At 44.2% G+C, this 27,239-nt stretch overlaps 1 protein-coding gene across 1 annotated transcript; it reads left to right on the plus strand.

The window, feature by feature from the left end:
* The first annotated feature begins 2,274 nt into the window (after nucleotides 1–2,274).
* Nucleotides 2,275–26,819, plus strand: trim47 (tripartite motif containing 47). The gene is made up of 10 exons (XM_029770358.1): nucleotides 2,275–2,489; nucleotides 5,049–5,266; nucleotides 8,417–8,462; nucleotides 8,945–9,040; nucleotides 12,325–12,414; nucleotides 14,100–14,234; nucleotides 14,894–14,916; nucleotides 19,481–19,599; nucleotides 19,944–20,125; nucleotides 24,157–26,819. The coding sequence occupies exons 1-10, from the start codon at nucleotides 2,301–2,303 to the stop codon at nucleotides 24,502–24,504; spliced, it is 1,446 nt and encodes a 481-aa protein (XP_029626218.1). The 5' UTR covers nucleotides 2,275–2,300; the 3' UTR covers nucleotides 24,505–26,819.
* The last annotated feature ends 420 nt before the right edge of the window (nucleotides 26,820–27,239 follow it).

Genomic DNA, 27,239 nt, shown 5'->3' on the forward strand with positions numbered 1-27,239 from the left:
CACATTCATAAATGTAAAAAAAAAAAAAGAAGACAGTCAAAAAATGTGTCCTTAGGAAACAAGGTTTTGAAGAGTCTCCCCTTTCCATAGAGTGGTCATACGTTTCTACGTCAAACCGTTTGGAGCTACAGACTTTTCGTGAGAAGACCGATTTTCAGGATGTCTCATGGTCTGACAAACACCGCTCGAGCTCTGCCACCTTTCAATGCAGATGTACATTCGACAACCATTTAGACTCTAGAATGTTCTATAGATAATATGCTTGTGTAAACCACATACCTGTTTAACAGAACGACAAAAAAATTATACTGTAGGAGAAAACTGTTAGACTTGTCAAAGAAGTCTTCTTCCAGTGTTGTTGATGGGAGTGGAGACGCTCATATCTCGCCCCCTGCTGGTGGCAATAGGCATAAACGATTCCCAATGGAAATCCTTGGCATGGATTCTACAAGTATTCCACAGCGATGCTGGCCCATGTTGACTCTAATGCTTCCCACAGTTGTGTCAAGTTGGCTGGATGTCGTTTTGGGTAGTGGACAATTCTTTATACACACGGAAAACTGTTGAGCGTGAAAAACCCAGCAGCGTTGCAGTTCTTGACACAAACCAGTGCACCTGGCACCTACTATACCCCATTTAAAGGCACTTATATATTATGTCTTGCCCATAAACCCTCTGAATGGCACACATACACAATCCATGTCTCAATTGTCTCAAGGCTTTAAAAAATCCTTCTTCAACCTGCCTCTTCCCCTTCATCTACACTGATTGAAGTTAATTTAACAAGTGACATCAAGAAGGGATCATAGCTTTCACCTGGATTCCCCTGGTCAGTCAATGTTACGGAAAGAGGTGTTCCTAATGTTTTGTACACTCAGTGTAAACCAATAGTTGTCTACGCCATCTCAATCAAATCTCTAATCTCAAAATGAGATTGCAAGTATAATCTACAGTAGCTACAATAAACAATAAAGTAGTCATATTGATGCCTAACACCAAATGCAATTACTAAATAATTAATCCCTATGTTTGAGATTTCATTATGAGAAAAAAAAATTATAATCTGGAATACATTTCAAAGCAATAAATGTATTAAACAAAAATAATGTCCTGAGTACATTTTTGCATGATGATAATACTGTACATATGCATATTGTAATGTTTTGTATGAGGGTGTGAGATTTATATATGTTAAGATATATTTATTAAAATATATGGTAACATATTTAAAAATGTATGTCACTTTACATATGGATTTTAAATATATTATCATATATGTTTAAATATATCTCATGTTCCTTGATATATAAGGGCACATATTGCCATAAAGTTCCTTCCGAAAGTATTCATACCCCTTGATGACTTTCACATTTTGCTGTGTTACAGCCTGAATTCAAAATTGATTAAATCAAAAAATGTTATCACCCATCTACACACAATACCCCATAATGACAAAGTGAAAACATACAGCAATATCTCATTTACGTAAGTATTCACATCCCTGAGTAAATACTTTGTAAAAGCAAGCCCTTTGAGCAGTGATTGCAGCTGTGAGTCTTTAAGAGCTTTCCAAACCTGGATTGTGCAACATTTGCCTATTATTCTTTAGAAAACTTTTCAAGCTCTGTCAAATTGGTTGTTGATCGTTGCTAGATAACCATTTTCAGGCCTTGCCATAGATTTTCAAGTAGATTCAAGTCAAAACTGTAACTTGGCCACTCAGGAACATTCTCTGTCTTCTTGGTAAGCAACTCCAGTGTATATTTGGCCTTGTGTTTAAGGTTATTGTCCTGCTGTTAATGAAAGTAAATAGAGCCGAATATATTGATAAAAGTCACCTTGTCCTAGAGATATTTACACGGTTATCAAAACGTCACGCCAGGGTAAGGCTACACCAAATACAGCCCTTATTTTAACTGTTTAAGTGTTTACCAAATCCCCTATGGGAAAAATTAATGGTGGAAAAACGACTGGACCCTTTTCCCTGTTTGAGCGCTAGGTTTTATGGGTATTATGACTCATACTGTGGTACTCTATGGAAATCTGCCTAGTGACTTCCATACAAAAAATATATATATATATAAAATATATTTTTTAAAACAATTCCATACAAAAGTTCCTCGCTTCTTTGGGCTTATTTTCGTGGACAGATTTTGGGCGGAGTAAAAAACGTTGGCCTTTTTCCTCCGCCCAGACAACCGGTAGCCAATCGCGTCATCAACCCAAGGAACCGTGTCATGCCAACACTTCCGTTTTCTTCTACGCTACGGGAAACGTGTGTCGGTAGCTAGGTAAACAACATGGCTGCGGGATCCAGCGGTGCGGGCAGCGAGCTACAGAAAGAGTTGATGTGTGCCATCTGCCTGGACTACTTCAACGACCCGGTCATTCTCAAATGCGGACACAATTTTTGCAAGTTTTGCATCCTGATGCACTGGGAGGAGAACGGAGGAGAGGACGTCGGTTATCAATGCCCCGAGTGCAGAATGGTTTGTTAGCGTTCTGTCTTATCAGCTGTTTTGCTAGCTAGACAAATTGATTTTTGTCATCTTGAATGCTCAAGTTAATCGTAACAAGTGTAATTTACAATGCCGTTTCCGTACCTATTTTAGGCGTTACCACTGGAATTGGATACCGTTAGAGATGAGTTTAAAACGCTGAAAAACGCAGGAGGCTTTGTGTTGTAAGTTAGCTTGGTGGCTAATTAGGTAGTATGGCGAGGTGTTGTTTAATCAAGCCAACATGTATAGTCACGGCCGAGTCATTATGCTGTTCATCTCTGTGACTAACTAACTAGATAGCTACATAACAAGCTTTAGTATTGTCTCCTTTCTCAAAGAGAACCCCACACTGCTCTTGTCAGTATCACAACGTATAAATAAAGTTATACTGGAAGGAGTAGTGTGCGGGGCTTTATTTTTTTTTTATTATCTTAAACTATCATTTCATTATTCCCACGCACCTACAACGGGCACACTCAAATGCAGAAGGGATTTTCCTGTTTTTAGTCACCCTTTGTCAATAATGTCTTATACACTATTTATTACCTGTCATAAGGCCAGGGCACATTCAGACGCGAACTACTTTTAGCGGCCATTGATGATATCGTTTAAGAGCCTGGCGGTTGTAGGTTACCATGGCCGAAGGTAACCCGCAGGATACGGTTTTTCTAGGGCTGGGCGATATATAGTTAAGGTGTACCGGTATGGATCCACATACATCCTATGGATTTTTACAATACAATCTATACATGTATTTTGATACAACTGCAGAATAAATGAACAGTTTTATTACATGTAATTGGTCTACCTCTCTGTCCGTTTTGTCCTCGTTTGGTTGAGTATGAAAGCCCATTTAAAACCCGTTTTTAATTAATATGTTCTCATCCTAGGGCAGCGTTTCCCATAAGCTGTCTTCTGGACCCCAAGGGGTGCACGTTTTGGCCCTACACAGCTGATTCAAATGATCAAACCCTGATGATTAGTTTATTTGAATCAGCTGTGTAGTGCTAATGCAAAAACTAAAACATGCAGCCCTTGGGGGGGTCCAAGGGACCCTGTTCTAGTGTCATGTGCATATATTTAGAACTTGAATTATTTCGAAATATAAAATAAGAAAAACACTATAGTTACAAAAGTATGTGGACACCCATTCAAATTAGTGGATTCCTCTATTTCAGCCACACCCGTTGCTGACAGTTGTATAAAAACGAGCACACAGCCATGCAATCTCCATAAACAAACATTTACGGTAGAATGGCCTTACTGAAGAGCTCAGTGACTTTCACCGTCATAGGATGCCACCTTTCCAACAAGTCAGTACGTCAAATCTCTGCCCTCCTAGAGCTGCCCCCATCAACTGTAAGTGCTGTTATTGTGAAGTGGCAACATCTAGGAGCAACAACAGCTCAGCTGTGACGTGGTAGGCAACACAAGCTCACAGAACGGGACCACTGAGTGCAGAAGCACGTAGCACTTAAAAACCGTATGTCCTCTATTGCAACACTCCTTACACTCGTCCAGTTCCAAACTGCCTGGAAGCAACGTCAGCACAATAACTGTTCATCTGGAGCTTCGTGAAATGGGTTTACAAGGCCGAGCAGCTGCACCAAGGCCTAAGATCACCATGTGCGATGCCAAACGTGGGCTGGAGTGGTGTAAAGCTCACTGCCATTGAATTCTGGAGCAGTGGAAGCGTGTTCTCTGGAGTGATAAATCCCGCTTCAACATCTGGCAGTCCAACAGATAAATCTGGCTTCGGCGGATCCCAGGAGAACGCTACCTGCCCCCAATGCATAGTGCCAACTGTAAACTTTGAGGATGAATAATGGTCTGGGGCTGTTTTTCATGGTTCAGGCTATGCCTCTTAGTTCCAGTGAAGGGAAATCTTAACACTGCAGCATACGATGACATTCTAGACAATTCTGTGCTTCCAACTTTGTGGCAAAAGTTTGGGGAAGGCCCTTTCTTGTTTCAGCCTGACAATTCCTCCGTGCACAAAGCAAGGTCCATATAGAAATGGTTTGTCGAGATCGTTGTGGATTAACTTGACTGGCCTGCACAGAGCCCTGACCTCAACCCCATCGAACACCTTTGGGATGAATTGGAACACTGACTGCGTGCCAGGCCTAATCGCCCAACATCAGTGCCCGACATCACTAATGTTCTAGTAGCTGAATGGAAGCAAGTCCCCGCAGCAATGTTCCATCATCTAGTGGAAAGCCTTCCCAGAAGAGTGGAGGCTGTTATAGCAGCAATGTTCCAACATCTAGTGGAAAGCCTTCCCAGAAGAGTGGAGGCTGTTATAGCAGCAAAAGGGGGACCAACTCCATATTAATGCCCATGATTTTGGAATAAGATGTTCGGGCGAGCATGTGTCCACATACTTTTGGTAATGTAGTGTATTTTGACCATATCGCCCAGCTCTACCTGTGTTTGTAGCAAGCTAAAAATGTTTGCATAACTGTCTCAACTAATTCAGTACCTTTTTCATAGTGATAGTAATAATCTAAAAGCTGTTTTGTTCCAAACTTTTCTCTTTCTCTGTAGATATTTAACAAGATCAGCTTCACCAAGAACTACCTGGTTAAGAACCTTGTTGATAAACTGAGTGAGTTTGAGTGTCTGAAGCCCTGTGAGCAGCCGGCTCCATCCAAGCGTGTCCAACTAGACGGGAAATGCGACAGGCATGGAGAGGAGCTGAAGCTCTACTGCCACACCGACAACAAACCCATCTGTGTGGTGTGTAGGGAGTCCCGGGCACACAGGTAACAAATGTTCCAAGTTTCCCATGATGCCTGCAGGTCTAGGATCAGCTTCCCCTACCCTAATCTCAGAAACCCATAACAAAAATTGTGTAATCGTGTCAGTTGCTTGATTCAGTTCTGGGGTGTTAGAGTTGTTAAGTTAATTTGTATCATGTGAAGAGACAGCCTTGAAAATGTTCACCTAATCTTTCAGGTCATAAATAATCCTTGGTTCCTGCCTGTGTTTGGTAAAGATATGAGGGGGAGAGGGGAGATGGTCATGACCCCCGTCCTTAGGACCATCTGGCAGAACAACCAGAATATGTTCTATAAATTAAGATCAGAGACGGTGCCAGACGCATGCAGGAACCAACCCTATGAACTATGCCTATGTAAAGTGTCTGTAAGCAGTATATAAGAGATCGAACGGGACAGCCCCGACAGAGCTCCGAACAGATGTGTACTATGGTGCATCACGTTTGTTGGAACGTCTCCAGTTAACTGTTAACAATGATTAATTTAAGATTGACTTAGAGTTTCCCTGTTGTCCGCGGGTCCTTAAAGTCTTAAATTCACTCATCTGATTATAAGGCCTTGAGCCTTAATGTCTTAAATTCAGTTTTCAAAGGTCGGAGATGACTACACTGTTTCCTGTATATTGTGTCGCTGCTTAGTTGTTGCCACGCAGCAAAACAATGCCACATCAAATAACACTTTCAAGATGTTGAAGAGCTGGCCAACCACATGTTTCTCAGTACTGGTAAACTGTATATAGCAAAGTATTTATTTCTGTAATAAAGCCCTTTTGTGTGGAAAAACTCATTCTGATTGTCTGGGCTTGGCTCCCCAGTGGGTGGGCCTATGCCCTCCAAGGCCAACCCATGGCTGCACCCCTGCCTAGTCATGTAAAATTCCAAGAATAGGGCCTAATGAATTTATTTCAATTGACTGATTTCCTTATATGGACTGTAAACTCAGTAAAATCTATTTTTCTTCAGTATATTTGAATGACGCATACAGTGCATTCGGAAAGTATTCAGAGCCCTTGACCTTTTCCACATTTTGTTATGTTACAGCCTTATTCTAAAATGTGTTAAATCGTTTCCCCCCCTCATCAATCTACACACAATACCCCATAATGACAAAGCAAAAACAGTTTTTTTTTTTTAAATCAAATGTGTGTATATATAATAAAAAAACGTATACATTTACATAAGTATTCAGACCCATTACTCAGTACGTTGTTGGAACACCTTTAGCAGTGATTACAGCCTCGAGTCTTCTTGGGTATGACGCTACAAGCTTGGCACACCTGTATTTAGGGAGTTTCTCCCATTCTTTTCTGCAGATCCTCTCAAGTTCTGTCAGGTTGGATGGGGAGCGTCGCTGCATAGCTATTTTCAAGTCTCCAGAGATGTTCGATTGGGTTAAAGTCCGGACTCTGGGGGGGTGCCTGCTTTTTTATTGTTTGAACTGCAGATTGCCCTTTTAAGATGGAATGAGTGGTTGAACACAGTAAGGACATTCAGAGACATGTCCAGAAGCCACTCCTGCGTTGTCTTGGCTGTGTGCTTTTTATTTAACTTTATTTAACCTTTATTTAACTAGGCAAGTCAGTTAAGAACAAATTCTTATTTACAATGATGGCCTACCGAAAGGCATAAGATCTCCTGTTGGGATAAAAAAAAAAACATATAAATATAGGACAAAACACAGATAAAGAGATACCAAAGACAAGAATATAGTAAGGCAGCAACATGGTAGCAGCAAAAAACATGGTACAAACATTAATGGGCACAGACAACAGCACAAAGGGCAAAATGGTAGAGACAACAATACATCACGCAAAGCAGACACAACTGTCAGAGTGTCCATGATTGAGTCTTTGAATTAAGCAATTGAGCGAGAACTGTGCAGTTTGAGTGTTTGTTGCAGCTCGTTCCAGTCGCTGGCTGCAGCGAACTGAAAAGAGGAGCGACCCAGTGATGTGTGTGCTTTGGGGACCTTTAACAGAATGTGACTGGCAAAACGGGTGTTTGTATGTGGAGGATGAGGGCTGCAGTAGATATCTCAGATGGGGGAAGTGAGGCCTAAGAGGGTTTTGTATTTAGGGTCGTTGTCCTGTGGTAAGGTGAATCTTCACCCCAGTCTGAGGTCCCGAGTGCTCTGGAGTAGGTTTACGTCAAGGATCTCTCTGTACTTTGCTCTGTTCATCTTTCCCTCAATCCTGACTAGTCTCCCAGTCCCTGCATCTGAAAAACATCCCCACAGCATTTAAAAAAACATTTTGAACCTTTATTTAACTTGGCAAGTCAGCATGATGCTGCCACCACCATGCTTCACCCTAGGGATGGTGCCAGGTTTCCTCCAGATGTGATGCTTGGCATTCAGGCCAAATAGTTCCATCTTGGTTTCATCAGACCAGAGGGTCTTGTTTCTCATGGTTTTAGAGTCCTGTAGGTGTGTCTGGTAAACTCCAAGTGGGCTGTCATGTGCCTTTTACTAAGGAGTGGCTTCTGTATGGCCACTCTACCATAAAGGCCTGATCGGTGGAGTGCTGCAGAGATGGTTGTCCTTCTGGAAGGTTCTCCCATCTCCACAGAGGAACTCTGGAGCTCTGTTAGTGACCATCGGGTTCTTGGTCACCTCCCTGACCAAGGCCCCTCTCCACTGATTGCTCCGTTTGTCCGGGCAGCCAGCTCAAGGAAGAGTCTTGACGGTTTGATGGAGGCCACTATGTTCTTGGGGACTTTCAATGCTGCAGAAATGTTTTGGTACCAATCCCCAGATTTTTTTTTCTCAGTGTGTTTAAATCAGGCCTTTCAGGGGAGCAGTGTTAAATCAATAGTTCTAATTATTTTTTTTTTATTGCTTTTTGGGGATTCAAATTCTGCTACGGTGATGAGAATTCTGTGAAAGTGTTGGTAAAATGCTTAGTATCTGATCAAACATTTTGTTTCACCACTATCACTGGTTTGAGGTTGACCGTTAACCACTTATCTAGGGACACATTAGATTACCCTTCCCCTTCCTTTACCCTTCCCTCAAATTCTCTCTTTGAGCAATCGGGTGGATATCACCAAACTGATGGTCACAAGGCCAAAGTTTGTGTCACGTTGAGCATTTAAACCAAGTCCTTAATAACATGACCGTGTTCCCTTGTCCTTTCAGACATCATGATGTGGCTCCTGTGCCAGAGGTCCTTGAGGATATGAAGGTGAGGCCCGAGGACACAATATGCTGCTGTTGCTGATAAAGATTTGTTGCTATGGTTTCCGAAAGGGTCGATCTGCTACATCCAGCTTGGGATATTTAAATGAATGATATGATTCTCGAAGCATATAACTTGTAAATGTGTCATGAGCTTAGTTCAACTGTCGTACCCCATAATCCGAACCCAAAATGTAAGCTTGTTTTACTCCATTGTTTGTAAACAATGCAAGTGTATACAAAATTGTAGAGCCTCAAAACATGGTTAAACTATAATTTCAATATCATGGTTGGTCAGTCCTTATATCCATAGCTCTGTCTATGAATTTGAGACTGGTTATATTTCTCCAGCCCCGTCCGTCAGCTGTTTACCAAAACAGTGACGGGGTGTCTGCTTTGTTATTGTTTGAACTGCAGATTGCCCTTTTTTAAGATGGATTGAGTGGTTGAACACGGTAAAGTGTGTGTGTGTGTGTGTGTTTCTCTCAGAGCGAGCTGCGACTGAGGCTGGTGGAATTAACATGGCAGAAGACTGTCTGTACCAGAGTGAAGGCTATGGACGAGCAGACCAAGAATGAAGCCAAGGTACACAGCTGGGCTCTGGATATACATAGATATGTTGTTGGTATACCAGTGAATATATATATATATATTAATTAATTTACATTTACATTTACATTTACATTTTAGTCATTTAGCAGACGCTCTTATCCAGATATACATACATACATACATACAGTACTGGTCAAAAGTTTGTGCACACCTACTCATTCCAGGGTTTTTCTTTATTTTTACTATTTTCTACATTGTACAATAATAGTGAAGACTTCAAAACTATTAAATAACACACATGGAATCATGTAGTAACCAAAAAAAGTGTTAAACAAATGAAAATATATTTTAGATTGTTAGATTCTTTAAAGTAGCCACCATTTGCCTTGACAATTTTGCACACTCTTGGCATTCTCTCAACCAGCTTCATGAGGTAGTCACCTGGAATGCATTTCAATTTACAGGTGTGCCTTGTTAAAAGTTAATTTGTGGAATTTCTTTCTTTCTTAATGGGTTTGAGCCAATCAGTTGTGTTGTGACAAGGTAGGGGTGGTATACAGAAGATAGCCCTATTTGGTAAAAGACCAAGTCCATATTATGGCAAGAACATCTCAAATAACCAAAGAGAAACGACAGTCCATCATTACTTTAAGACATGAAGATCAGTCAATCCTGAAAATTTCAAGAACTTTGAACATTTCTTCAAGTGCAGTGACTAAAACCATCAAGCGCTATGATGAAACTGGCTCTCATGAGGACCGCCACAGGAAAGGAAGACCCAGAGTTACCTCTGCTGCAGAGGATAAGTTCATTAGAGTTACCAGCCTCAGAAATCACAGCCCAAATAAATGCTTCACAGAGTTCAAGTAACAGACACATCTCAACATCATCTGTTCAGAGAAGACTGTGTGAATCAGGCCTTCATGGTCGAATTACTGCAAAGAAATCACTACTAAACGACACCAATAACAAGAGACTTGCTTGGGCCAAGAAACACAAGCAATGGACATTAGACCGGTAAAAAACTGTTGTTTGTGAGATTTTTGGTTCCAACCGCTGTGTCTTTGTGAGACGCAGAGTAGGTGAACAGATGATCTCTGCATGTGTGGTTCCCACCGTGAAGCATGGAGGAGGAGGTGTGAGGGTGCTTTGCTGGTGACACTGATTTATTTAGAATTCAAGGCACGCTTAACCAGCAACACTACCACGGCATTCTGCAGCGATACACCATCCCATCTGATTAGCGCTTAATGGGACTATCATTTGTTTTTCAACAGGACAATGACCCAACACACCTCCAGGCTGTGTAAGGACTATTTGACCAATAAGGAGAGTGATGGAGTGCTGCATCAGATGACATGGCTTCCACAATCACTCGACCTCAACCCAATTGAGATGGTTTGGGATGAGTTGGACCGCAGAGTGAAGGAAAAGCAGCCAACAAATGCTCAGCATATGTGGGAACTCCTTCAAGACTGTTGGAAAAGCATTGCAGGTGAAGCTGGTTGAGAGAATGCCAAGATTGTGGAAAGCTGTCAAGGCAAAGGGTGGCTACTGAAGAATATGAAATATATTTTGATTTGTTTAACACTTTTTTTGGTTACTACATGATTCCATAGTTTAATGTCTTTACTATTATTCTAAAATGTAGAAAATAGTAAAAAAAATTAAGAAAAAACTTGGAATGAGTAGCTGTGTCCAAACTTCTGACTGGTACTGTATATATCGGTGGCACGTTTGTTAGGCACACCACCCTGTTCACGAAAATGGTTCGCGCCTATAGACAGTGAGTCACGTGGCCGTGGCTTGCAATATAAAGCAGGCAGACAGGCATCGAGACATTCAGTTACTGTTCAATTGAAAGTTAGAATGGGCAAAATGAGAGACAAAGAGACTTTGAGAGTGGTATGATCATTGGCGCCAGGCGCGACAGTTCCGGTATCTCAAACGGACTCCTGGGCTTTTCACGCACGACAGTGTCTAGGTTTACCTAGAATGGTGCGACAAACAAAAAAAAACATCCAATCAGCTTCAGTCCTGTGGGCGAAAACGGCTCGTTGATGAAAGGTCGAAGCAAACGGCAAGAATCGTGCAAGCTAACAGGCGAGCCTCAAACAGTGGTGTGCAGAATGGCATCTTGGGAACGCACAACTCATCGGTCCTTGTCACATATGGACATTTGCAGCAGACGACCAGACCGGGTTCCACTCCTCCTATCAGTTAAAAACAACAGAAGAAGCAGCTCCAGTGGGCAGGGGATCATCAACACCGGACAACTGAGGAGAAAATCATCACCTGGGCCAACGGATCCTGTTTCCTGTTGCGTCATGGTGATGGCAGAGTCAGGATATGTTATTAGCGGTATGAGTCCATGTCCTGCCTGGTGTCAACGGTACAGGCTGGTGGCGGTGGTGTAACGGTCTGGGGAATGATTTCCTGCCACAAGTTACCACACCTTGTAGAATCCATGTCCCGAAGAATCATGGGTATTCTGGGTGCAAAGGTGGGGGGGTCCGACCCTGTACTAGATGGGTGTACCTAATAAAGATTAAGGACTAGTCCTGGACTAATTATCTCCACGTTAATTGGAGAATCTCCATTTAACAGTAATTTTTATTCTAGGACTAGGCGTAATAATCTGGCCCTGGGAGTAATTATATAATCCGTCCTCTCATAATATATGCCGTTTATGTAGACTCTTTTATCCAAAGTGACTTACGACTCAGTCATGTGTTCATTCCTCCTCCGGTTAGACCTACAGTCATGTGTTCATTCCTCCTCCGGTTAGACCGACAGTCATGTGTTCATTCCTCCTCCGGTTAGACTGACAGTCATGTGTTTATTCCTCCTCCGGTTAGACCGACAGTCATGTGTTCATTCCTCCTCCGGTTAGACCGACAGTCATGTGTTCATTCCTCCTCCGGTTAGACCGACAGTCATGTGTTCATTCCTCCTCCGGTTAGACCGACAGTCATGTGTTCATTCCTCCTCCGGTTAGACCGACAGTCATGTGTTTATTCCTCCTCCGGTTAGACCGACAGTCATGTGTTCATTCCTCCTCCGGTTAGACCGACAGTCATGTGTTCATTCCTCCTCCGGTTAGACCGACAGTCATGTGTTCATTCCTCCTCCGGTTAGACCTACAGTCATGTGTTCATTCCTCCTCCGGTTAGACCTACAGTCATGTGTTCATTCCTCCTCCGGTTAGACGGACAGTCATGTGTTCATTCCCCCATCCAGTTAGACGGACAGTCGTCACCTAATGGTCATCTGACGTAACGTCAGCGTCTTTTTCCCCATGTTATCACATCTTCTAGTTAAAGAAGCTGAAGCTGAAGGAGAAGATTGAGGAGGATGTGGGATCTCTAGTCCAGTTCTTGTTGGATGAGAAGGACGACCTACTGGAGGTTAGTGTGTATGTACAGTGTAGACTACTTAATGTACAGTTGAAGTCGGAAGTTTACATACACTTAGGTTGGACTCATTAAAACTTGTTTTTCAACCACTCCACAAATTTCTTGTTAACAAACTATAGTTTTGGCAAGTCGGATAGGACATCTACTTTGTGCATGACACAAGTAATTTTTCCAACAATTGTTTACAGACAGATTATTTCACTTATAAGTCACTGTATCACAATTCCAGTGGGTCAGAAGTTTACATACACTAAGTTGACTGTGCCTTTAAACAGCTTGGAAAATTCCAGAAAATGATGTCATGGCTTTAGAAGCTTCTGATAGGCTAATTGACCTCATTTGAGTCAATTGGAGGTGTACTTGTGGATGTATTTCAAGGCCTACCTTCAAACTCAATGCCTCTTTGCTTGACATCATGGGAAAATCAATAGAAATCAGCCAAGACCTCATGAAAAAAAATTGTAGACCTCCACAAGTCTGGTTCACCCTTGGGAGCAATTTCCAAAACCCCTGAAGGTAACATGTTCCACTGTACTAACAATAGTACCATAGTATAAACACCATGGGACCATGCAGCCGTCAAACCGCTCAAGAAGGAGAGGCGTTCTGTCTCCTAGAGATGAACGTACTTTGGTGCAAAAAGTGCAAATCAATCCCAGAACAACAGCAAAGGACCTTGTGAAGATGCTGGAGGAAACGGGTACAAAAATATCTATATCCACAGTAAAACAAGTCATATATCAACATAACCTGAAAGGCCGCTCAGCAAGGAAGAAGCCACTGCTCCAAAACCGCCATAAAAAAGCCAGACTACGGTTTGCAACTGCACATGGTGACAAAGATCAAACTTTTTGGAGAAATGTCCTCTGGTCTGATGAAACAAAAATAGAACTGGTTGGCCATAATGACCATCGTTATGTTTGGAGGAAAAAGGGGGATGCTTGCAAGCCGAAGAACAGCATCCCAACCATGAAGCACGGGGGTGGCAGCATCATGTTGTGGGGGTACTTTGCTGCAGGAGGGACTGGTGCACGTCACAAACTAGATGGCATCATGAGGAGGGAAAATTATGTGGATATTTTGAAGCAACCATCTCAAGAAATTAGTCAGGAAGTTAAAGCTTGGTCTCAAATGGGTCTTCCAAATAGACAATGACCCCAAGCATACTTCCAAAGTTGTGGCAAAATGGCCTAAGGACTACAAAGTCAAGGTATTGGAGTGGCCATCACAAAGCCTTGACCTCAATCCTTTAGAAAATTTGTGGGCAGAACTGAAATAAAGTGTGCGAGCAAGGAGGCCTACAAACCTGACTCAGTTACACCAGCTCTGTCAGGAGGAATGGGCCAAAATTCACCCAACTTATTGTGGGAAGCTTGTGGAAGGCTACCCAAAACGTTTGACAGAATTTAAAGGCAATGTTGCCAAATACTAATTAAGTGTATGTAAACTTCTGACCCGCTGGGAATTTGATGAAATAAATAAAATAGTGTACTCTGTGTAGCCTGATGGTTAGTTGAGATACTCTGTGTGTAGCCTGATGGTTAGTTGGTATCCTGAATACTTTGGCTCACATTGGGCTAATTTGCATACAGCAGCAGCAAAATAATAATTAGATTATTTAGAAAATTGTCATGAGAGTTCCAGCAGTGTAATACTGTTGAAATATCCATCCTTAGGCTCTGGATGCTGAGGAGGAGACTGTCATAGGGATGATAGATGACAACCTGAGGTGGGTGGAGACCGAGGTGGTAGCTGTGGACAAACACATGGCCCAGATACACAACCACATCAGAGGAAACACCAGCTTCGAGGTGAGTTTATCAAACGTTCCCTCACAGTTTCTGTCCCGTTTTTTTTCTGAGAAGGTTGATAGAAAATGTGCTACGGGATTCCAAAGGGTTTTCTGAGAAGTGGTCGTACATTTTAGTCTTGTAGTTTTCATGTTGCTGACGTGTTGATGAAGGCAGCATGGCAATCCTCCCACCTTTTTTTCCTATGGTCAGACTCATAGAGTTGGGATAGAAGTCTGAAGTCCTGTTTTAGCACGGGCGACGCCATCGTGGGCTTTCATAATGAGTCAACTGGATGGGACTTGCTATTAGTTAAGAAAAGGTCTCAGAATTATATCCAGGCCTACAGTCAAACGACTACAAATGGTGGTTTTAGCTTTAGCACCGTATAGACGCTGTGGTAGATGGCGCACTTCTGCATCGCCTACCACTGTCTACCACAGTCGAGTTATCGGTGCAGGTTTGGAGAAATGTTTGGTTCAGACGGTTTACAATCTGGGTGTAAGGACAAGGAGTTACGGATTCCAGATATGCCTTCAGTAACGGGGTTGTCAGAAACAATTAGCCCGTTTTAGTTTCCTGGCTCCGCATTTTAGCCTTCTAGAACATTCTATATTGGGTTAGTTTGAGCTGTGTGAAATGGTTTGTATCTCATCTTCTGTCTATTTCTCTCTCCACAGAGCATCACTGAGACATACAAAAAGTAAGTCTTTTTTTTTTCTTCTCCCATGTTCATTCAGCCTGTAGTCTGGTGGTGTCGGGTTCAGCCTGTAGTCTGGTGGTGTCGGGTTCAGCCTGTACTCTGGTGGTGTCGGGTTCTAGCCTGTAGTCTGGTGGTGTCGGGTTCAGCCTGTAGTCTGGTGGTGTCGGGTTCAGCCTGTAGTCTGGTGGTGTCGGGTTCAGCCTGTAGTCTGGTGGTGTCGGGTTCAGCCTGTAGTCTGGTGGTGTCGGGTTCAGCCTGTACTCTGGTGGTCTCGGGTTCTAGCCTGTAGTCTGGTGGTCTCGGGTTCAGCCTGTAGTCTGGTGGTCTCGGGTTCAGCCTGTAGTCTGGTGGTGTCGGGTTCAGCCTGTAGTCTGGTGGTGTCGGGTTCAGCCTGTAGTCTGGTGGTCTCGGGTTCAGCCTGTAGTCTGGTGGTGTCGGGTTCAGCCTGTAGTCTGGTGGTGTCGGGTTCAGCCTGTAGTCTGGTGGTCTCGGGTTCAGCCTGTACTCTGGTGGTGTCGGGTTCTAGCCTGTAGTCTGGTGGTCTCGGGTTCAGCCTGTAGTCTGGTGGTGTCGGGTTCAGCCTGTAGTCTGGTGGTCTCGGGTTCAGCCTGTAGTCTGGTGGTCTCGGGTTCAGCCTGTAGTCTGGTGGTCTCGGGTTCAGCCTGTACTCTGGTGGTGTCGGGTTCAGCCTGTAGTCTCTCCTCCTCCCTGTTACAGACCTGTGTAGTGACTCTATAATAACAGTTAACAGTCGTCTCCTCCTCCCTGTTACAGCCCTGTGTAGTGACTCTATAATAACAGTTAACAGTCTCTCCTCCTCCCTGTTACAGCCCTGTGTAGTGACTCTATAATAACAGTTAACAGTCTCTCCTCCCTGTTACAGCCCTGTGTAGTGACTCTATAATAACAGTTAACAGTCTCTCCTCCCTGTTACAGCCCTGTGTAGTGACTCTATAATAACAGTTAACAGTCGTCTCTCCTCCCTGTTACAGCCCTGTGTAGTGACTCTATAATAACAGTTAACAGTCGTCTCCTCCTCCCTGTTACAGACCTGTGTAGTGACTCTATAATAACAGTTAACAGTCGTCTCTCCTCCCTGTTACAGCCCTGTGTAGTGACTCTATAATAACAGTTAACAGTCGTCTCTCCTCCCTGTTACAGCCCTGTGTAGTGACTCTATAATAACAGTTAACAGTCGTCTCTCCTCCCTGTTACAGCCCTGTGTAGTGACTCTATAATAACAGTTAACAGTCTCTCCTCCTCCCTGTTACAGCCCTGTGTAGTGACTCTATAATAACAGTTAACAGTCGTCTCTCCTCCCTGTTACAGCCCTGTGTAGTGACTCTATAATAACAGTTAACAGTCGTCTCTCCTCCCTGTTACAGCCCTGTGTAGTGACTCTATAATAACAGTTAACAGTCGTCTCCTCCTCCCTGTTACAGCCCTGTGTAGTGACTCTATAATAACAGTTAACAGTCTCTCCTCCTCCCTGTTACAGCCCTGTGTAGTGACTCTATAATAACAGTTAACAGTCGTCTCCTCCTCCCTGTTACAGACCTGTGTAGTGACTCTATAATAACAGTTAACAGTCTCTCCTCCTCCCTGTTACAGCCCTGTGTAGTGACTCTATAATAACAGTTAACAGTCTCTCCTCCTCCCTGTTACAGACCTGTGTAGTGACTCTATAATAACAGTTAACAGTCTCTCCTCCTCCCTGTTACAGCCCTGTGTAGTGACTCTATAATAACAGTTAACAGTCTCTCCTCCCTGTTACAGCCCTGTGTAGTGACTCTATAATAACAGTTAACAGTCGTCTCTCCTCCCTGTTACAGCCCTGTGTAGTGACTCTATAATAACAGTTAACAGTCTCTCCTCCTCCCTGTTACAGCCCTGTGTAGTGACTCTATAATAACAGTTAACAGTCTCTCCTCCCTGTTACAGCCCTGTGTAGTGACTCTATAATAACAGTTAACAGTCTCTCCTCCCTGTTACAGCCCTGTGTAGTGACTCTATAATAACAGTTAACAGTCGTCTCCTCCTCCCTGTTACAGCCCTGTGTAGTGACTCTATAATAACAGTTAACAGTCGTCTCTCCTCCCTGTTACAGCCCTGTGTAGTGACTCTATAATAACAGTTAACAGTCTCTCCTCCCTGTTACAGCCCTGTGTAGTGACTCTATAATAACAGTTAACAGTCTCTCCTCCTCCCTGTTACAGCCCTGTGTAGTAACTCTATAATAACAGTTAACAGTCTCTCCTCCTCCCTGTTACAGCCCTGTGTAGTGACTCTATAATAACAGTTAACAGTCTCTCCTCCTCCCTGTTACAGCCCTGTGTAGTGACTCTATAATAACAGTTAACAGTCGTCTCCTCCTCCCTGTTACAGCCCTGTGTAGTGACTCTATAATAACAGTTAACAGTCTCTCCTCCCTGTTACAGCCCTGTGTAGTGACTCTATAATAACAGTTAACAGTCTCTCCTCCCTGTTACAGCCCTGTGTAGTGACTCTATAATAACAGTTAACAGTCTCTCCTCCCTGTTACAGCCCTGTGTAGTGACTCTATAATAACAGTTAACAGTCTCTCCTCCCTGTTACAGCCCTGTGTAGTGACTCTATAATAACAGTTAACAGTCTCTCCTCCCTGTTACAGCCCTGTGTAGTGACTCTATAATAACAGTTAACAGTCTCTCCTCCTCCCTGTTATAGCCCTGTGTAGTGACTCTATAATAACAGTTAACAGTCTCTCCTCCTCCCTGTTACAGCCCTGTGTAGTGACTCTATAATAACAGTTAACAGTCTCTCCTCCTCCCTGTTACAGCCCTGTGTAGTGACTCTATAATAACAGTTAACAGTCTCTCCTCCCTGTTACAGCCCTGTGTAGTGACTCTATAATAACAGTTAACAGTCTCTCCTCCCTGTTACAGCCCTGTGTAGTGACTCTATAATAACAGTTAACAGTCTCTCCTCCTCCCTGTTACAGCCCTGTGTAGTGACTCTATAATAACAGTTAACAGTCTCTCCTCCTCCCTGTTACAGCCCTGTGTAGTGACTCTATAATAACAGTTAACAGTCTCTCCTCCCTGTTACAGCCCTGTGTAGTGACTCTATAATAACAGTTAACAGTCTCTCCTCCCTGTTACAGCCCTGTGTAGTGACTCTATAATAACAGTTAACAGTCGTCTCTCCTCCCTGTTACAGCCCTGTGTAGTGACTCTATAATAACAGTTAACAGTCTCTCCTCTCTGTTACAGCCCTGTGTAGTGACTCTATAATAACAGTTAACAGTCTCTCCTCCCTGTTACAGCCCTGTGTAGTGACTCTATAATAACAGTTAACAGTCTCTCCTCTCTGTTACAGCCCTGTGTAGTGACTCTATAATAACAGTTAACAGTCTCTCCTCCCTGTTACAGCCCTGTGTAGTGACTCTATAATAACAGTTAACAGTCGTCTCTCCTCCCTGTTACAGCCCTGTGTAGTGACTCTATAATAACAGTTAACAGTCTCTCCTCCCTGTTACAGCCCTGTGTAGTGACTCTATAATAACAGTTAACAGTCTCTCCTCCTCCCTGTTACAGCCCTGTGTAGTGACTCTATAATAACAGTTAACAGTCTCTCCTCCCTGTTACAGCCCTGTGTAGTGACTCTATAATAACAGTTAACAGTCTCTCCTCCCTGTTACAGCCCTGTGTAGTGACTCTATAATAACAGTTAACAGTCGTCTCTCCTCCCTGTTACAGCCCTGTGTAGTGACTCTATAATAACAGTTAACAGTCTCTCCTCCCTGTTACAGCCCTGTGTAGTGACTCTATAATAACAGTTAACAGTCTCTCCTCCCTGTTACAGCCCTGTGTAGTGACTCTATAATAACAGTTAACAGTCTCTCCTCCCTGTTACAGCCCTGTGTAGTCTCTATAATAACAGTTAACAGTCGTCTCTCCTCCCTGTTACAGCCCTGTGTAGTGACTCTATAATAACAGTTAACAGTCGTCTCTCCTCCTCCCTGTTACAGCCCTGTGTAGTGACTCTATAATAACAGTTAACAGTCTCTCCTCCTCCCTGTTACAGCCCTGTGTAGTGACTCTATAATAACAGTTAACAGTCGTCTCCTCCTCCCTGTTACAGCCCTGTGTAGTGACTCTATAATAACAGTTAACAGTCGTCTCTCCCTGTTACAGCCCTGTGTAGTGACTCTATAATAACAGTTAACAGTCGTCTCCTCCCTGTTACAGCCCTGTGTAGTAACATGTCCAGTATATCGTATATAACATGTATGATACATATAATGTTAAGCTCTCTCTCCTCCACCATCACTCCTCCCCTTTCCTCCTCATCTTCCATCCTCTCCTCTCTCTCCTCTTCTCTCACCATATCTCCTCCTCCCCATCCTCTCCTCTCTCTCCTCTCCTCTTCTCTCACCATATCTCCTCTCTCTCCTCTCTCCTCTTCTCTCACCATATCTCCTCCTCCCCTTTCCTCATCTTCCATCCTCTCCTCTCTCCTCCTCTCTCCTCTCTCTCCTCTTCTCTCACCATATCTCCTCCTCCCCATCCTCTCCTCTCTCCAGCCCTCTAAAGGTGAGCCCTCTCATATCATCTGTTAACTGTCCGGGCGACTGGATGAATGAATTCTCTGGACCCCATCAGCTGATCTTGTGGAAAAGGATGATGCACGTGTTGCACACCAGTGAGTTGGCCTGGACACACACACACACACACACACACACACACACACAGACACACACACACACACACACACACAGACACTCTCTTGACTGTTCTATTTACATGTCTACTTGCTTCACAGGTGAACTTCCCGTCTAACATATCTCTCCTTGTCTCCCCCCTGTCTCTGTCTGTATCTCTCTTTCTCTCTGGCCACCTCTCTCTTTCTCTCCCTCACCCTCTACCTTTTCACTCTTTCTCTGTCCCTCTTCCACTTCCCCCTCTCTATCCCTCTGCCTCCCTTTCTCTCTCTCTCTCCCTCTGTCTCTCTCCTCCATCTCCCCCTCTCTCCCCTCCTGCTCCCAGTGCCCCAGAACCTGACCCTGGACCCAGACACGGCTCACCCTAACTTGGCCATCACAGACTTCGACACCAAGGTAGAGGAAGTGCGTACCCGTAGCCAGGAACCAGACCTGCCTCAGCGCTTCACCCGCTTCTGTGGCATTCTGGCCACTGCACAATACTCCAGCGGACAACACTACTGGGAGGTAATTATCTTTATATATATATACATGTATATATACTGTACATTACGTTTTCTAATGAGGATGATACTGTATGTACCAGGCACATTTCCCCTCTGGGATAGCGAAGTGTGTCATATTTTACCAGACACTCTTATCCAGAACGACTTAGTGTATTCAACTAAGGTAGCTAAATCTTTGTTTTTTTGGGCTGTACTCCAGCGTTTTTGTATTTGAGATCAAATGTTTCACTTCATATGAGATGAGACAGAATGTCACGTTTTTATTTGAGGGTATTTTCATACATATACTCTCAAACGAAGTTACAGGGGCATGAATATTAAATTCCCCTGTTATTGGTAATGGTGAGAAACTAGCATGTTTTGGGGACATGATCTGTGTTTCTTAACTTTCTCACTGATCTGTTTTTCATGATTCATTCATGATTATTCGTAATCCTTAGACATGGGTGGTATCCAGATTTTCATAGCGTTCTTCTGCCATCCGGGGATTTACGGTATTACCGGTACATCACACAATGGGGCGCTATAAATTCAACAACAACAAAAATGCCCATGGCTTTTACCAGAATGCTAACACAATTAGCACAAGTAGTTGCGAAATCACTTAGACACTGTTAGCTAAATGCTAACGAGTGAAAACGAACAAACTAATTGCAAAGCCAGGCAAATCCAGCTCATAAAGTTATACGAGCATAGCTAGTAGCTACCAAATGTTATTTTCCGTGAGTGTGGACATTTTTACAAGCGAAAGTGAACGAGAGAAATTGTGCAAGTGAACAAAGTTGTGATGCGTGCTTTTCTGAAGGAAGAGCAGCATGTATCATCTGAGCAGAGGGGAGAAGAACAGAGTAGGAAAACAAAGCTAGTTGGAAGCACGGGGACAAAATGGCCGCTCTACTATCTCATCCAGACCTCTGACTTCTGGCAGAAAGCCATTATAATATCCCATTTAGCAGACTCTTTTATCCAAAGCCACTTTCAGCCATACGTGCATACATTTAACATATGGGTGATCCCGGGAATTGAACCCACTATCCTGGTGTTGCAAGCACTACGCTCTACCAGCTGAGATACAGAGAACCACCAGATATCTAATGGTAAATATTTTAGTGGTGAATTGTGTACAAGGGGGCGGCAGGTAGTCTAGTGGTTAGAGTGTAGAGGCGGCAGGTAGCCTAGTGGTTAGAGTGTAGAGGTGGCAGGTAGTCTAGTGGTTAGAGTGTAGAGGTGGCAGGTAGCCTAGTGGTTAGAGTGTAGAGGTGGCAGGTAGTCTAGTGGTTAGAGTGTAGAGGTGGTAGGTAGTCTAGTGGTTAGAGTGTAGAGGTGGCAGGTAGCCTAGTGGTTAGAGTGTAGAGGTGGCAGGTAGTCTAGTGGTTAGAGTGTAGAGGCGGCAGGTAGCCTAGTGGTTAGAGTGTAGAGGTGGCAGGTAGTCTAGTGGTTAGAGTGTAGAGGTGGCAGGTAGTCTAGTGGTTAGAGTGTAGAGGTGGCAGGTAGTCTAGTGGTTAGAGTGTAGAGGTGGCAGGTAGCCTAGTGGTTAGAGTGTAGAGGTGGCAGGTAGCCTAGTGGTTAGAGAGTAGAGGAGGCAGGTAGCCTAGTGGTTAGAGTGTAGAAGCGGCAGGTAGTCTAGTGGTTAGAGTGTAGAGGCGGCAGGTAGCCTAGTGGTTAGAGTGTAGAGGTGGCAGGTAGTCTAGTGGTTAGAGTGTAGAGGTGGCAGGTAGTCTAGTGGTTAGAGTGTAGAGGTGGCAGGTAGCCTAGTGGTTAGAGTGTAGAGGTGGCAGGTAGCCTAGTGGTTAGAGAGTAGAGGAGGTAGGTAGCCTAGTGGTTAGAGTGTAGAGGTGGCAGGTAGCCTAGTGGTTAGAGTGTAGAGGCGGCAGGTAGCCTAGTGGTTAGAGTGTAGAGGCGGCAGGTAGCCTAGTGGTTAGAGTGTTGGACTTGTAACCGGTTGCAAGATCAAATCCCCGAGCTGACAAGGTAAAAATCTGTCGTTCTGCCCCTGAACAAGGCAGTTAACCCACTGTTCCCCGGTAGGCCGTCATTGTAAATAAGAATTTGTTCTTAACTGACTTAAATAAAGGTAAAAAAGAAAAAGTAACTTCCTTACCTTTCCGTTGCACAACAGAGACTCTCCAATAGATATAGAACGATATAGATTCACCAGCTCCTGCTTTCTCCCGTTGTGCTATTTTACAAACAAACAACGTGACCGGCTCAACTTGTTCTGGGGAACTACGGTAAGCTTCATAATGTGAAATGAAGAACACAATCTGCTTTATGTTCTAATGTATTGCACAAGTTGACTGCAGGTATAAACTTAAAAAGTAGCTTCAAATGTATTGGGAAAAACATAATTAGCATTGACGGTATTAAAAAACCATCCCGTGGCTTTTTCCCCCACGGTATACGGTGTGTATACGGTATACTGCCCACGCCTATTAATCGTGGTAACATCCACATTTTAATGTAGAAGTGTTTAGAAACATATTTTATTCCCAATTTACAATAAAAGTGACTCCAACATGACACACTATCATTCATTTCTATTGGGCGCAAAATAATCTGAAACACAACCAAAACAAACAGCCAATACGTCCAACAAGTCTGTAGAGTCACAAGCTTGATGTGTAGTCATTGTATGCTACGAATATTGGACCAAATACTAAAATTGAGTACTTTAATACACTAGAAGATCATTTGTCCATATACTTATGACACCTTCAATGGGGGGACTTGATACATAAAGTCACTTTGATTTCTAAACGATAAAACAGATGTGTATGAAAATCCCTTCAAATAAAAGCTGGCATTATTGTCGCCTCCTATGAAACATTTTAATCTCCAATCCATAATAGAGTCACTAACCCCATTTCCCATCCACAGCTCTTATGTGAGGGAAAATGCAATGGAAAATGCAGTGGAAAATGCAGTGGAAATCAATCAATCAAATGTATTTATAAAGCCCTTCTTACATCAGCTGATGTCACAAAGTGCTGTACAGAAACCCAGCCTAAAACCCCCAAACAGCAAGCAATGCAGGTGTAGAAGCACGGTGGCTAGGAAAAACTCCCTAGAAAGGCCAGAACCTTAGGAAGAAACCTAGAGAGGAACCAGGCTATGAGGGGTGGCTAGGAAAAACTCCCCTAGAAAGGCCAAAACCTAGGAAGAAACCTAGAGAGAAACCAGGCTATGAGGGGTGGCCAGTCCTCTTCTGGCTGTGCCGGGTGGAGATTATAACAGAACATGGCCAAGATGTTCAAATGTTCATAGATGACCAGCAGGGTCAAATAATAATACATTGAAACACATTGACCTTTAGATTTTTATTAGGTACATGAAATCTTAAACTAAAAAGTCAATTTTGTGTGCACTACGTCATCACGCACTGGTTTATATCTGCAACAAGTCTGTTTGGTGGAATCACACCACAGGTGTGAAAAATGAGAATATTGTCTTCATGCAGAGTATTCGCATGAAAATCTGTCGCCAATTGGATAGAAATTTAGCTAGTGTCCAAATGCATTTAGTACGAAGTTTAGATCCTGATGGAAAAATGATGAACTTTGATCAGTTTCTAGACTGAAAGTTTTCCTAAACAAGATACTTGATTTTGTTATTTTAGGAATGTTGCTAGGAGAAAGGGAAAGGGGGATACCTAGTCAGTTGTCCAACTAAATGTATTCAACTGAAATGTGTCTTCTGCTTTTAACCCAACCCCTCTGAATCAGAGAGGTGCGGGGGGGGGGGGGGGGGGCTGGCTTAACGACATCCACGTCTTTGGCGCCTGGGGAACGAACATTGGGTGAACTGCCTTGCTCAGGGGCAGAAAGACAGATTTTTTTACCTTGTCAGCTCAGGGATTCGATCCGACCAACCTTTCGGTAACTGGCTCAACGCTCCAACCACTAGGATCCTATTGTAAATTCTAGGGGTTGAAGCCACATTTTCATTGTCACCTACGTGTACACATGGCCCAAAGGGAAACTTAATGAAGAAAGGCAAGTACAGTAAGGTTTTGGTTGTTGTTTCTTATTTCAGGTGGATGTGAAGGACAAGGGCGTATGGTACTTGGGGGTGACAGGGGAGTACAGTCCCAGGAAGGGTTTCGTCAACCTGTGTCCATCCTCCGGCTACTGGAGCCTTAGTCTGCAGGACAGGCTATATGCTAACGAGGAGGATGCCAAGATACCTCTGGCCGACTACTGGAACTCCCCGCGGGTTGGCGTGTACCTGGACTACGACGCAGGCCGCGTGTCCTTCTACGACGCAGTCACCATGAAGAAGTTGTACATGTTTGATGCGTACTTCGAGGAGCCGGTATCTCCTTTCTTCAGCCCAGGGAAGAACGATCCTGGGAGCAGACTGCAGATCTGCCATTACTACTGAGATGGGGGGGGGGTGTGTGTGTGTGTGTGCCTGGGTAGAAGATTAGGCCTACAGCCAACTCTGAGAGTGAGTGTGTGTGTGTGGCTACTCATTCCAGATTCACTATTGATGATGTATGATCAACCATTCCAGCTGTGGCTTTGTGCCAGAGCCCCTGGAGTGTTCTAGAATGGTACTGATTCTACTGTGGCTTTGTGCCAGAGCCCCTGGAGTGTTCTAGAATGGTACTGATTCTACTGTGGCTTTGTGCCAGAGCCCCTGGAGTGTTCTAGAATGGTACTGATTCTACTGTGGCTTTGTGCCAGAGCCCCTGGAGTGTTCTAGAATGGTACTGATTCTACTGTGGCTTTGTGCCAGAGCCCCTGGAGTGTTCTAGAATGGTACTGGTTCTACTGTGGCTTTGTGCCAGAGCCCCTGGAGTGTTCTAGAATGGTACTGATTCTACTGTGGCTTTGTGCCAGAGCCCCTGGAGTGTTCTAGAATGGTACTGATTCTACTGTGGCTTTGTGCCAGAGCCCCAGGAGTGTTCTAGAATGGTACTGATTCTACTGTGGCTTTGTGCCAGAGCCCCTGGAGTGTTCTAGAATGGTACTGATTCTACTGTGGCTTTGTGCCAGAGCCCCTGGAGTGTTCTAGAATGGTACTGATTCTACTGTGGCTTTGTGCCAGAGCCCCTGGAGTGTTCTAGAATGGTACTGATTCTACTGTGGCTTTGTGCCAGAGCCCCTGGAGTGTTCTAGAATGGTACTGATTCTACTGTGGCTTTGTGCCAGAGCCCCTGGAGTGTTCTAGAATGGTACTGATTCTACTGTGGCTTTGTGCCAGACCCCCGGAGTGTTTTAGAATGGTACTGATTCTACTGTGGCTTTGTGCCAGAGCCCCTGGAGTGTTCTAGAATGGTACTGATTCTACTGTGGCTTTGTGCCAGACCCCCGGAGTGTTTTAGAATGGTACTGATTCTACTGTGGCTTTGTGCCAGAGCCCCTGGAGTGTTCTAGAATGGTACTGATTCTACTGTGGCTTTGTGCCAGACCCCCGGAGTGTTTTAGAATGGTACTGATTCTACTGTGGCTTTGGTGGGGGTTCCAGAGTATCTTGTTCAAACTTTGTGATTGTAGAATTTGTAAAATGTAAACATTTTAAAATGAAAGAGTCCCTGGGTGGTTGTGTGTGGCACCACAGGGACTCGTTGTGACTGATACATGACATCACGTTGGAAAGACGGCAGCCTTTCTCCTAAAGGACACCGAGACACGGCCGTGCGCCCGTTAATCACCTGCTGGGTATTGACGAAGTGTTAATGACAACCAATATTCTGGTCAGAGGAGATGCCACCATCTGGTTCTAACCGCTGGTCTTTACGGCCGTGGTCTGACCCCGCTGGTCTTCACGGTGTGGTCTGACCCCGCTGGTCTGACCCCGCTGGTCTTCACAGGCGTGGTCTGACCCCGCTGGTCTTCACGGTGTGGTCTGACCCCGCTGGTCTGACCCCGCTGGTCTTCACGGTGTGGTCTGACCCCGCTGGTCTGACCCCGCTGGTCTTCACGGGCGTGGTCTGACCCCGCTGGTCTTCACGGGCGTGGTCTGACCCCGCTGGTCTTCACGGGCGTGGTCTGACCCCGCTGGTCTTCACGGGCGTGGTCTGACCCCGCTGGTCTTCACGACCGTGGTCTGACCCCGCTGGTCTTCACGGGCGTGGTCTGACCCCGCTGGTCTTCACGGCGTGGTCTGACCTTTAAAAGCTGTGCTAGGAAGTGTCTGCATCTCAATGGCACCCTATTCCCTATATAGTGCAGTACCAGGGCCCACAGGGCTCTGTTAGAAAGTAGTGCACCATATATAAGGGAATAGGGTATATGGTCATACTGTACCATAGTAGTGGACAGAACAGTACTTCTCAGTCACGGCTGTTCTTACAGACAGTCATTAGAGGTGTTGGTATCCTACTACAGACACAGGACGTGTCCCCAATAGCACTCTGTACCATATACAGTGCACCACTTTGGTCGAAATCAGTTCACTATATAGGACCGGGTTTCCCAGACTCCATCCTCGGGAACCCAAGGGGTACAGGGTTAGGTTTTTGTTGTTGAGAAGTGCTGTTATGTCAACTACTATGGTACAGTATGACCACATACCCTATTCTCTTATATGGCACACTACTTTCTACCAGAGTCCTATGTACCCTGGTAGTGCACTATATAGGGAATAGGGTGCCGTATGAGAAGCATCCATAGTTGATGTGCAGAAACTGAGAACTACTCTGAATTTCCTAAAACACAAAGTACATACGTACAGGTAACTGCCAAAATAAAGGAAACACTAACCCAGTGTCTTAATAGGGCGTTGGGGCCACCAGAACAGCTTCAATGTGTCTTGGAATACATTCTATAAGAGTCTGGAACTCTATTGGAGGGATGTGACACCATTCTTCCACGAGAAATACCAGAATTTGGTGTTTTTGTTGATGGTGATGGGAAAACACGTCTCAGGCTCCACTCCAGAATCTACCGGAAGTGTTCAATTGGGTTGAGATCTGGTGACTGACACACACACACACACCTTTTAAACCCCCTATGTTCCTATGAGACCCCTCTTTCAAATCACTGAGATCTCTTTTTCTAGCCATGGTAGCCAAAGTATCAGAGCATTTTTATACATGAACATAAGCATTATGGGATGTTAATTGCTTAACTCAGGAACCACATCTGTGTGGAAGCACCTGCTTTCAATAT

This window comes from Salmo trutta, chromosome 12 (assembly GCF_901001165.1).
Source record: "Salmo trutta chromosome 12, fSalTru1.1, whole genome shotgun sequence".
NCBI classification, from domain to species: Eukaryota; Metazoa; Chordata; class Actinopteri; order Salmoniformes; family Salmonidae; genus Salmo; species Salmo trutta.

Bases quoted from the DNA above. Each gene is read 5' to 3' on its own strand.
- trim47 (XM_029770358.1), top strand. From the start codon at position 2,301: ATGGCTGCGGGATCCAGCGGTGCGGGCAGCGAGCTACAGAAAGAGTTG. The intron at 5,267-8,416 runs GTAACAAATGTT...TTGTCCTTTCAG, and splicing joins AGGGAGTCCCGGGCACACAG to ACATCATGATGTGGCTCCTG. The intron at 9,041-12,324 runs GTACACAGCTGG...CACATCTTCTAG, and splicing joins AGACCAAGAATGAAGCCAAG to TTAAAGAAGCTGAAGCTGAA.